Genomic DNA, 12,255 nt, shown 5'->3' with positions numbered 1-12,255 from the left:
AGATTTTTGCTTTTCCCAAAAGCACAGAAGTGATGGAGCCTTTGGAAATGCCTGCAGGGCATACACAAAGCAGAGCCACACCAAGACTTGGGGGTCCTGAGTCCCAACTTACAGTAAAAATATTTGTGACAATAACTCGATCACCAGGCTTGGGCCCTCCTTTTTCTAACTTTGGGCTGAAGGTTTGGGCCAGAAGCGTTGGCACCATGGGTGCCTGTGGTGAAGACAGTGGTTTCATGCCCTGGGAGGAATGCTGCAGGAGCAGGATGGGTATTGTCAGGAGAGCAGCTGGCAGAGAGCTGCAACTCCTCATTCCCAGAGGTTTTATTGTGTCCCAGTGGCTCCCAGTCCATCAGGGGCTGCTGTGGGCAAGGCCAGGCTGAGCCAGCTCTGTCCAAGGGGTGACAGAGCAGGGTTAAATGCTCGCTGACCCCAAAACCCTGGAGCTCATTAGTGCTGTGCCCTGAGAGTCAGGGCTGGCGAGGGGCAGCCCCGCTCCCCTGCCATTAACTCCCTGCTCATTATCTCCAATGCACTAATTAGGGCCCGCAGAGGAAGCACAGGACACACAATCAATATTATTGGGGCAAATTTGCAGCTGGTGCAAATTGTTGATGGGCAGAGAAGAAGAAATCCAGGGCGAAAAGGAGGGAGCTCAGTCACTGTGGATGGAAGCAGCTGCTTTCCCTGCCAGAATAACATCAAAATTGTTGCGAAGCTCCAGGGAATATTTAGGATTGCAGGCTGCATTTGCATGATGTTGCTGGTTTGTGTCTGTTTCAGCAGCTGAAAGTCAGAATTGAATAATTTCAACCCCTTTCAACCTCTGCATCAGCCTGTGGGTCTCCAGGGAGCATGGGCTCATGTTCCTGTGGATCAACAGGAGGGACTCAGAGCCCACCCAGTGCCACCCCTGCCATGGCAGGGACACCTTCCACTATCCCAGGCTGCTCCAAGTCCTGTCCAGCCTGGCCTTGGACACTGCCAGGGATCCAGGGGCAGCCACAGCTGCTCTGGGCACCCTGTGCCAGGGCTTCCCCACCCTCACAGGGAACAACTCTTTCCCTATATCTAACCTAAATTTATTTTATCTGACTAATTTTGACCTATATTTTATAAAATCATATAAATTTCAATAACACAGTTATTTAACTCATTCTACCACAAGTTTTCATAAAACCTGGCCATGCTAAAAGCAGGCAGAGCTGGGGCAGAGCTGCAGCTCTGCTCTCCCAGAGCTTTGCATCCCCACCGTGCCCAGCCAGCCCTGGTGACAGCTCAGGAAACGGATTCCACCAAATCCCACAACAACTGATGGGAGCTGCTCTAATCTCTGGCAGATAAGGAGTTGCTACAGCAAAGCCAACATAAACCTGAGCTCCCTGGCAGGCTGAGCTGTTGTTTAGCTGCTGTTGCTAGCCAGCTACTGTACCTGATTGCAGAGACCACCCTGTGTCTAAACCTTCTCACTTAACTCGACACATACATTTTCAACACCTTGTGAAGCTCCCAGCCTGGACAGGCTCAGTCACACAGAGCTGAAGGACATTGTTTGGGGAGCTGGAGAGCTGGAGGGAGCATCCCTCAGCCCTCATCCCTTCAACTTCCTTATAATGTTAATATTGAATATTCCTTGGTGTTAATATTGAATAAATGCTGCTGCAGCTGCCCAGCTAAACTAAACCACAGCGTGTTGCCTCTGTTGGTCATCACAGAAAACAAAATATTGGGAGATAGGGAGCAAGCCAACACCCTCCTGTTCAGGAAGCATTGCTCTGTGCCACGGAAATCCATTCCTCTCCTATAATTTCCTTTATGGCAGACTTGTTGATTGCTCTTATCCCTCCTATTTCCTGTCTTTACTTAAAAAATACAATCAGAAGTCTTGCTAAGCCCTTGAAATGCTGAGCAGGAGGTGGATCAGATTGTGCTGGGAACAGAATCACACTGAACATCTCCTCAGGGCCAGGTGGCCCTGGGTGATTCCTGGGCCACCAGGGCTCAGCCCCAAATTTTCCACACCCAGGAAAATCACACCATGACCCTGCTTGTGTCAGTACAGGGGAAACACCACAGCATTTCTGCTTTTAACCACAAAGCAGGGGTTTGGAGAAAGGTGAGGGTGATGTTTTGTGGCTGCTCTCTGCTTTCTGTGACACAGCACCTCCCTGGCTGCCCTGGGCTGGAAACACCCAGCTGTGGCCAGAGGCACTAATACCCAACAATAATACTCTCCACATCATAAACCTCTTCTTCCAAGGGGTGCTGATAAGAATTTCCATTTTTAGTTGAGGGCAAACGAACCATTCATCCTTTATTTGTTGCTGCTGCACTTGAAGGGGGAGCAGAAGCTAATTTTTTAACTTTTCCTGTAAATAATGCATTAATGAAGACAGATGGGTCAGCAACATAAACAAAAGCTCTATCTCAAGCTGGTTTTGTTCTGGTTTTGTTTCCCAATATAGTAAGCAAGCCACCACCACCCCGGTTCCCATCCTATTAACAGTGTTTGCACTCCAAATGTTGAACTGGGTTATAAGGAAGTTTAAATTAACACTGGGCTGTAGTTTTTCAAATGTTTGAAGCAGATGTTCAAGTGCAACGAAATCTTGCCTTTTTTTTTTTTTTTTTTTTTTTTTTTTTCCCCTCTCTAAAATCCCAGTAGATTTTGCAGGGCTTTGGCTCAGTGTGTGTCACAGAAAATCCTAAACTCCAGCTCTGCCATCGTGCTGTGGGTAACCCAGGCACTAACCTGCCTGGGGCTGTCAAAAATCGCATTTTCCTTTGGTAATTCTGCACTGCTGCACTCTGGTTTGCCTTGCCCTCTGAGCAGTCTCAGAAGGGCAGTGCAGCGGCTTTGGGGAGGAGAAATTTGGAGCAGGTTCTGGCTTCTGCTTTGGATGATTTTCCCTGAGTGAGCTCAATTTTGGGGAGCTTCACCTCATGCCTTTAGAGGGTGCTGCTCACCTGGCAGGGCACAGAGGTGTGGAAAGAGATGTGTCCACAATATCGAGGAATGCATTTTTTTTCCCCCAAAGATTGGCATTTGGGCACCCCCAAATGGGATGGGCAGAGCCAGGGAGAGGGGTGCCCTGCTCTCCTGGCTGAACAGGCTCTCAGAACACCCCAAAGAGCCCAGAGCAGGGCAGGACCAGGAGAAGCACCCTGAGCTGTCAGGTTTGGCCCTCCAAAAGGTGGGAATGTGTCTCCTCCATCAGCTCCACTGCAGAGTGAGCCTGGAGCCCGGGGTCACACCCCAGGGAGGGACAACCCAGGGAGGCTCCGGGGAGAAATCTATTTGAGGAATTGTAGCCCACGTGCAGAGAGCTCAGAGATAGGGATCCCTTAAGGGAACCTCAGCCTTCCAAGTGCTTGGTGAAATCTGCCCTGGCTGCTGAGTGTTGGCTCAGGAGACACGGCTGTCACCGTTCCTGCACAGCCCTAGCAGAGAGGAGGATGTCTTGAGGTTCATGCTCTTCTGGAGGCTCCGTGTGTGTGGATTTAAGAGCAGCAATCCAAGACCAAAGCTCTTCCCTCAGCTGCCTCGCTGAGCTGCTCTCCAGCCTCTTCCTCTCTGGGATTATTTGTTTTTCTCCCACTCCTTTGCCTGTTCCTGCCTGCTTAGCCTGAAAGCACTGCCTGGAATTTTATACAGCATCCAGCAAAAAAGGGGCTGCACAGCTGCTCACAGTTTCTTATACATGTTCATCTAGAAACAGGTGAAAGCAAAAATCCTACTGATGCTGATGATTTTGGCAAGACAGGGTTGCTTTAGTAGCTTACAATAATTCAGAGGTGGATGGATGGGTGGATGGATGGATGGATACTTCCACCATGAAACCATATTTTCCAAAACCTTTCTAAAATGAAGATTGAATTGAAGATTTAAGTTGAACATCTACTGATATGCTGAGATAAAATAGATCAGAAATGAAAGGAGAATCAATGCACACCAGAGTTTAATGTGACAAAAATTTTTTAGAAACAGAAGTCAGAGTACTAATGTGCATGGATGGATGGATGGAAGGAAGGAACATAGAAACAAAAAAAAAAGGAAAACATGCAGTGGAACAGTTTTTCAGGGACTTGGAACATTTTGTCAGGGACTCCTGGGACTCCCAGCTTGGCAGCCCTGGCTCTTGTCACACCCTCACCCTGTTATTTGTGAGTGTTGTGTCTACTTGGACAGGGGCTTTAAAGCCAAGCACCTCTGAACTTGCAGAAACAGCCTTGATTTGCTGTTTGGGGAGAGCTCTTTAGGAAATAACTGCCCCCTTGGTTTTTTTTTTTTTTTCTCTGATCTCTGTCATGGAACTGCATGAACATCCAAGAAATACCTTTGCAGGGTTACGTTGAAAAGGGCAAAGGGAAGATTTTACTCATGAAGCAGCTGTGGAGTCCTGACAGACACCCCTGATAAATGAAACACCACTCCCAGGAGTTCTGATCTGAGGTGCAGCTGAAGGATTCAAGAGATGCTCAATTTTCTCCCAGAACAGCACAATGAGACACAGCTTTACTTCCTTCACCACAAACTCTGGCTGAAATCTTCCTCCATCAGCAGGACATTCCTCATTTCTTTAGGAAGAGAAGTTACTCACATAAACAGTGGCTGCCCCCTAATTCTGAAGGACCACCATTGGTATTTATTGACAATTTTGCTGATCTTGTAGAAGTTCACACATGCAGCTGATAAAATGACACGTGGCCTGTGTTTGCTTTGTACCTGAACACTCCACAGACTCTGCTGTGCTCCAGCAAATCTCTGCCAGACAAGGACAGAGAGTGAATCTGTGACAGACACAGCGTGCAGGCACTGCTCTGCTCTGCCAAGTGAGAATTTACAGTGAGACTTCACATATTTATGGGCAACTGCAGGGGGTTATTTATTGTTTTTGAGGCACAGCTTTCCCTGCAGTCTGTTCAGAGCCATTGGTGCAGTCAGGGAAGGATGGGGGGAAAGGCAGGGAGGGCAGATCTCTGCCACGGCAGCGCCCGCAGAAATGAGATGATAAAAGCAAATGTCGGATTATCTCCCTAATGCTGGATTATCACTCCTAACAAGGTGAATGGCTTGTCTTGGCAAATGGCTTCATAAGAATCGTGGATAGTTTTGAAAGGGTCTGTGTGGTCACACTTCAACCGTTGGCTGCTGCAGCTGATGTCAGCAGAGCAAGTGTCACACCTCTCCCAAATTCCTCCAGCGTGCCATGAGCCACGGGCTCTGATTGCAGGGGGAAAGGTCTGTCAGGGCTGTCACTCACTCACAGGGTGAGGAATAAAGCAATATCACAGCCCAGTGTGCAGGCCACTATCTGGAGACTGCATAACTCTACAATAAACTACACAGCTGAGCACTTAGAGCTGTGATACCCCCGCAAGAGGAGCTGTAAATTGGATGAGACCATACTCCAGAACTCCACTGAAATCACTGCAGTGAGGGAGCAGCTCTGTGAGCAAGGGGGTATTTACAAGTGGAATTTACAAGTATCCAGGGGAGGAAAAAGAAGTCAGCAGCCTCACTCTCTGTGCCACACAACTCAACAGAGAGATTCCATGTAGAGTGGGATCAGCTTTATCCAAGTGGGATTACACACAAGCACAAAAAATAAAACATTCTGTATTCTACATTATATTACAAAGGCAGGCAGTCAATAAATAGGTCAATAAATTATGGGAAGCACAGAAGAGCATGTGTGAAAATGGGTGAAATTGGGTTTAGTTGGTGCATGATAAAGTCTTTGGTGTTCATTCCCATGAAGTGTTGGAGTGATTCTTTCAAAGACCCTTATCACTTCCAGGGAAGATAACTTTCCCTTAAAAGTGTAAAACAGATGCAGGGACAGTACAGTAGGCTCTGGTACAGGCTAAAAGAGTCAACATCACTTACACTTTCCCAAGAATCTGACAAATTTGCAGCTTAGTATAAATAAAGTGACGGGTCTATTGTTTCTCAGCCCCGACACCTCCTTATCACCACGATTTGTTGCAGAAGAGTGGTGGAAACATGGCATGTGACTCCATCTGTGGAGTCTGGGGGGAGGAATATCCCTGTGAATCGACAATTCTGCACTTACAGAAAGGGAAGATGCTCATGTCCCACTGGCACCAAGGGCTCTGCTGCTCTGCCTGGCACTGCTGGGCCATTCCAGTCGGATTGTGCAGTTGCATCTCCTGGGATTTACTGGCTGGGAATGGGCACTGCGTCTTAGCTGGTAGGAATTTCAAGGACAATTTTAGCTGGTACGATTCCAAGGGTTCAGGAAATTTATTGCACTTCCTTCTGCCACCTAAAGCTCTGGCCCTCGAGAGCAGCAAAGCCAGAGCTGCCTCAGAGTGATTTTATAATAAACCTGCACAGGGGGAATTTCTCGCCTTGGCCCTCGCCTGGCACTGCTCCTGGGCCATCTGCTTTCCTAAGAAAGATGGGAAAGGGAATGGTGCCCTTCTGCTCCAGATGCCAAATCATCCCTGCCAGTTGTTTTTGACTGGAACAGGAAAAGAGTGAAGAAAGTGAAGAAAAAAGGAAAACAAACCACCTTGTTTGCACCTTAGTAATTCAGGAGCTTGAGAATGATCAGGACGTAAGATCTACAGAGATAAATTAAGAAAAAAATGAGCAGGTAAAGATCTTTATGAAGGCATTACAGAACACTGAACAATCTAGGTGTGATTGCCCATCACTCTCGTATCTTTAACAGCTCTGGAAAGCCCTGGAGATGCCAATCAACATTAATAAAGTACAAAAATATGCCTTTATTTCCGTGAATTTGGATGTGCCCTTTTGGCACCAAGAGCCCTCCCAAACAATCCAGTGATCAGCTCCATGCCCTGGCAGGAGGAGAGACTCCGATCTGGACAGCGAAGAGCAGCAAGAAGGAAGCAAAGGAACAAAATATACAATCCCTACGCGACGTGCCCATTCCCCGTGGCAGGAAACATACAATTATCTGTACAGGCCTCATTAAATAACCTCATTAAATAGGAAATCCCAAATGTACAAATTTACAGACTGAATCATTAAATACTCCCCCCGTGCCCTCCCCATGCGCGCGTTCCCTCCTACTATCTGCAGCCACACTCTGACACCACCATGCCCTCGTACTTGAACTTGTAGGTGACCACCCCTGCATCCAAGTAGAGGATAGAGATGGGGTCGAGTTTGGTGGGCACGCAGCAGGCCTTGGAGGCTTTCTGGGGGTTCTTCAGGTGAACCAAAGTCTTGACTATGGCGTGTTTGGTGGGTGTGACGTGCTCTGTCAAGGGGTAGGCGCACACCCCGTGGCACTCGTAAGCTTCGTAGCCCGCTGGGGCGATGATCCAGGAGTCCCAGCCAATCTCCTTGAAGTCGATGTAGAGTGGAGTCTTTTTGCAGTAGTTGCCTTTGGCGTTCCTCCGGATGCGGGCGGTGGAGTCGTAAATGATGTTGGAGCGCATCTGGAGCAGCGCCTCCTCCCCGGGCTGGTCGTGGAAATTGCCAACCTCCAAGTTCTCCAGGCCCAGGAACTGCTCGTGGTCGATCATCTCGTTCAGCTCTTCCTTCTCCTCCTTTTTGTCGTTGCTTTGGTCGTCAGAGTACACAACCAACAGGGGCAGGTGCTTGGCCTCGGAGTTGATGTCAATATCGAGTTTCCCTTCCCCGTTCTGCTCCTCCCCTTCCCTGCTCTCGATGTGAACTTCCAGCCGGTGCGTGGTCAGCCCTGCCCTGCGCCAGCGCCGGATGGCCTCGGTCACCTCAAAGCTCTCCCACTCGCTGCTTGTGCCGTAGATGTGCCTGGAGGCCAGGGCCACCAGCTTCCTCTCTTCCCCAGCCCCCAGGTGGATGTTCTCCAGCACTTCGAAGATGGTGACCTTCCTGTCAAGCCCTTCGTAGAGCCTCTGGTCTCGCTCCACCAGGGTGTAGAGCCTCAGCTCGGCCATGGTGATCTCCTCGTGGTGAGGGATGGAAACGTTGAACAGCAGCGGGTATTTCCGAGTTCCCGTCACGCCTATAGGATGTGAATCCAAGTCTGGAAGGGACAAATATCAAATGTTTTAGGAGAGTCAATGCATCCACAAACACACGCACTGAGGGTCACCCAGCATGCTGGGTTTCACCTGGACAGCTCCAGGAAATTGTTTCTTCAGCACTTCCCACAAGGGCCGAGTTTATTTTAGATGTGTAAGGACTACAAGGTCCCAGACATGCTACAGACCTGGGTTTAGTGATCCTCCTTCTGGCTCCAGGGTTTTCAGGGATTTCCTTGACAACTGGAAGTTTTGCATATTAAAAAAGTGTTGCCTAATAATGACACAGAAATCACTTCTAGGTTGCTGCACAGCAATTACTTAATAAACAAGGGGAAACATTCATTGGTGCAGGCACTGGGGCCAACATGAAATGGACAACATACAATCTGCAAACACAAGAAATGTGTGTGCTGCAGTGTTCCTGTGCTAGCAGGAATTCCCTGCTGCTCAAACACCCCTCAGACATGGAAAGGGCCAAGCACCTGGGGAGGAAAAGCTGCTTTGGAAGATGTTTTACATCAGGAAGAGCAGGTGGTGACACCAGGGTGACCTGGCAGCCACAGCAACCCCGCCACAGGCCCCGTGGGCTTTGGTGAGCAACCAGCTGCACCCAGCCAGGCCCCCTGGGCACCTTTAGCAGTAGCACAGGTGGGAAAGACAATGTCTGCTGTCACCTGGGCTGCTTGTCCAGGCTGCACTGCTGCTGTCTGCACAGCAATATTCATTTCTTGCCACAGCGCAGGATCTGCTCGCAAGGGTGTGTTTGCTGCAGATTGGGACACAGGGGCTGTAGCTATAATTAATGCAAAGGCAAACTGCTTGTGACCTATTACTCCCTTCATCTCTGCCCTCCCCAGTTTTTCTGTGTTTGTAGAAAAATGACTCTGATAAAGCCACAAGGCCTGGCCATGCTCCACCAGTGCACTTAGGCAAGCTGTGAACTTCAGCACGTGACTTGTGCTGTTTAACTCCAGTTTGGAGGCTTTGAGGCACCTGCCTTTTTATTTATTTATTTATTTATTTCATTTTGCATTTTCATCTCTTCACAAAGAAGAAGAGGAGAGATTCTGCTTCCATTTCCCTGTCAGCTGGTAAAGGTGGGAGCGGGACCCACTGTGGAGAGCCAGGGTAGGAGCAGACCCTGAGCACCTCTCATACAGCCAAGATGTGCCTCTGCTCTCCAGCTGGGAAGTCCATAGGGTGCCAGACCTCCTGCTGTTTCCAGTACACCCCTGGGAGGGTTGGGAAGGGAGATCTGGAGTCCGTAGGAAAAGAAAAATTTCCCTTAAAACTTTGTTTCAAGTATTAAGCACTGATTACAGCCCAATTTACATCTAAACTGTTATGGTCCACGGGTTAAAACAAAGAGCTAATTCCAGCCATGCCACCTGTTATATTTCTATAATAAAGGATTTAATGGATAGCAAGGAAACTGGGATTACTGCCAGTTTTCAGCAGGCAGGTGAACAAAACAATTCCATGGCCTGTTTCTCCTTGTCCTCATTGCAAGCAATTAATTTCTCTTTCAAAAGAGCTCTGTAGCATGAAAGGAATGGTTCTTATTTATCCAGACTTTGAGGACACACGAAAAACATGAACTGCACAGTCCTTAAACTGCATGTATTTGTGAAGCTGTGTTCCCATCAGCAGTCTCGCTTTGCATCTTGCTGGTTTGGCTTGGAACAGGTGAGAGAAAATCTGAAATGGCAGAAATTTAAGACGAGTTTTCCCCATTTGCTGCAGAATTTCTGCAAGAGGCACAGCAGGACAGCAGAGAGGTGCCAACACCACCTGGCAAAGGTCAGTCCGTGCCATTTTGATGCTTCAAACCTGAATTTTGCAGGTGGAATGATTTCAGATTTGCATCACCAAACCACAGGGTGTTTTATTCTTTACCACGCTGTGGCAATCTTTGTGATTATTTGTTAATGGTTTTTTTTTCAAATAGCACAAAATGAGAACAACACCTCCCACATGTGTGCCTTCACTCCTGCTGCTGAGCAGAGACAGGCACGGCGAGGTGAGCAACTGGCCACCACTGCCTGCAACTGGTTTGCCACCAACCCTCCAACAAATTTCTCCACACTGGGGAAAAGGAGATGCAAAGAAACTTTAAATCACAGTGCAGAGTCTCTTCACAGCAGAAATCCACTGCTGGTAAAGGGTGCCTGCGCCTGGCAGGAGATGGGAGCAGAACAGAGCTTTGGGAGTCTCTCCTGGCATCTCACTGCCCTGCAAAACTCAGGTGACTTCCACTCAGCCTCTCCTCACAGCTCATCATTTAGAAACTGCAAACGTTGAGGAAAATGCAAGAATGTCTTTAACTTCATTAATTAAAGGAACAGAGGGTGAGAGAGGCCCCATGGCAGCTTGAACAGCCACATGTCCCCCATGGTAACTGAACATGAATCAAAGCACTTGCATTTGCCATGTGGATTAATGGATGCATGGAAATGTTTAGTTGAAAAATGTTTTCAGTATAAAAACATTTATTTAGTTTAATGTGTTGGTGTAAAAAGGTATTGGAAAATTATTGAATATTAGTGCTGAAGCCTCAGCTTGTCCTTGTTGAACTGAGGGGAACGTGGAAGGGAAAACAGGAAAAAAGAGAGGGAAATGGCACAAGGAAAAACAGAGGAGAAAAGAGAGGGAAATGGCACAAGGGCATTTGCTCAGTTGGTTGGAGCAGGAGGTTAATAATGCCTAGGTTATGTCTTTGATCCTTGTGCGGGCCATTCACTTGAGAGTTGGATTTGATGATCCTTGTGCGTCCCTTTCCACTCACAATATTCTGTGATTCTGTGATAACTAGGTTTCTTCAGGTTTTGTTTGTTTTTATTAGGATATAGTCTGGTACTCCAGACTATTGGTTATCCAAAATTCCTCTTCACTTACTTTTGTGTATTTTCTGGACTGTGCACCGATGCCAAAGGAAGAAAACTTTACAAATGCCATGGGGATCAACAGTGAGAAGGCATTAACAGAAAGCTGTACCTGGTTAAGCTCATAATTTAAAAATATTTCACTTGAAAATACACTTTGAACAGTGTGTAAAAATGAGTCTTGCCTTAAATTCAAATATTACTTAAGGTATCCATTTAAAAAACCAATCAGCTGATTACAAATTATATTTGTCACTACGGGGATAAAGAAATTGATGAAATGAAATTACACTTGGTGCTGCCCCAATTTAAAGACACACCTTCCCCCAAAACCCTACAGGCTCCAGAGCAAAGGACGAAGAATCTCCCCCCAGAGCTGGGGTCTGGGCAGCCCTGCCACAGCTGCTGATTTCCAAGGCCATCCTCACCAAAGACCTTTCCCCAGCACGCTTCACGCTCCGTACCTGGTTAGGACATTTCACACTGGCTCTAAGGATGCTCCTTTCTATCCATTCCCCCAGAGATGAGCAGCTCTTACCTTCATTTTTGAAGCTCCTGATGATGTTTGCAGAAGGCATCGATGTCCTGTCTGTTGCAAACCTGTTGTACAGCTCTAGCATGTACTCTGGTGGGTCCACCTTGGCCGACTCATGCAGGGGGATGTCGGAGAGGTTCAACGTCTTCAAAAACTCATTTTTCATGTTCTGGAGCAGCGTGTTGAAATCAACCCCATCTTGCTCGGAGAGGATCTCATCAAAAAGAGGCACGTCTTCCTCCAGGGACGAGTGCTCCAAGCTCAGGATGGGACTGCAGGCTGCAAGGTGAACCAGGAGGGAGAGGACAGCCCAGAGCTGGAGGATGACAGAATCCATGGCTTCGCCCGAGCCTCCAACCGCGCTCAACGAGCTCTGGCTCTGGTGTGGGCTCGGTGGCGGTTTTATCCGCTGGGCTGTGTCACAGGGGGATGACAAGTTTGGAAGCTCTTGTCTTGAAACTTGTGATCCGTCCTGTCTGTCTGCCCCTTCCCCCTCCCCAAAACCAGGTCTCGGTAATTGGATCTCGCTCTCCTCTATGGCCGCCTTGCCTCTCTTATCTCGGCCAGTGGAAGCTGCTCACCAGATTTGTTGCTATCTCGCCATCCCCTCTCCCTTAATGAGCGTTTTGTAAACATTCTGCGCGGGACTCTCAGAGATAGGACAAGTTTCTTCTCGGAGAGGAGCTGCCCTTCCTTTCTCCCTCCCGGTAGCTGACTTTGCCCGCTGTATGTGAACCGTTTCCATCTGCGCGGATTTCAGGCGAGCACGAGAATCCCACAGAGCCTCTCTCCGAATGTACCCATTTCACCAAGGCAAAGGGCAAACAA

At 48.2% G+C, this 12,255-nt stretch overlaps 1 protein-coding gene across 1 annotated transcript; it reads right to left on the bottom strand.

Moving 5' to 3' along the window:
- Positions 1-6,736: 6,736 nt before the first annotated feature.
- Positions 6,737-11,771, bottom strand: BMP10 (bone morphogenetic protein 10). Its single transcript, XM_054000650.1, has 2 exons — positions 11,431-11,771; positions 6,737-8,009 (listed from the first exon to the last, which is right to left on the bottom strand). Exons 1-2 carry the CDS (start codon positions 11,762-11,764, stop codon positions 7,066-7,068), a joined length of 1,278 nt encoding a protein of 425 aa, XP_053856625.1. The 5' UTR covers positions 11,765-11,771; the 3' UTR covers positions 6,737-7,065.
- Between the last annotated feature and the right edge of the window lie 484 nt (positions 11,772-12,255).

Source organism: Vidua macroura, chromosome 28, assembly GCF_024509145.1.
Source record: "Vidua macroura isolate BioBank_ID:100142 chromosome 28, ASM2450914v1, whole genome shotgun sequence".
Lineage (NCBI taxonomy): Eukaryota > Metazoa > Chordata > Aves > Passeriformes > Viduidae > Vidua > Vidua macroura.
Note: the sequence above shows the minus strand (reverse complement) of the source record. Positions and strands in the feature narration are given on the sequence as shown.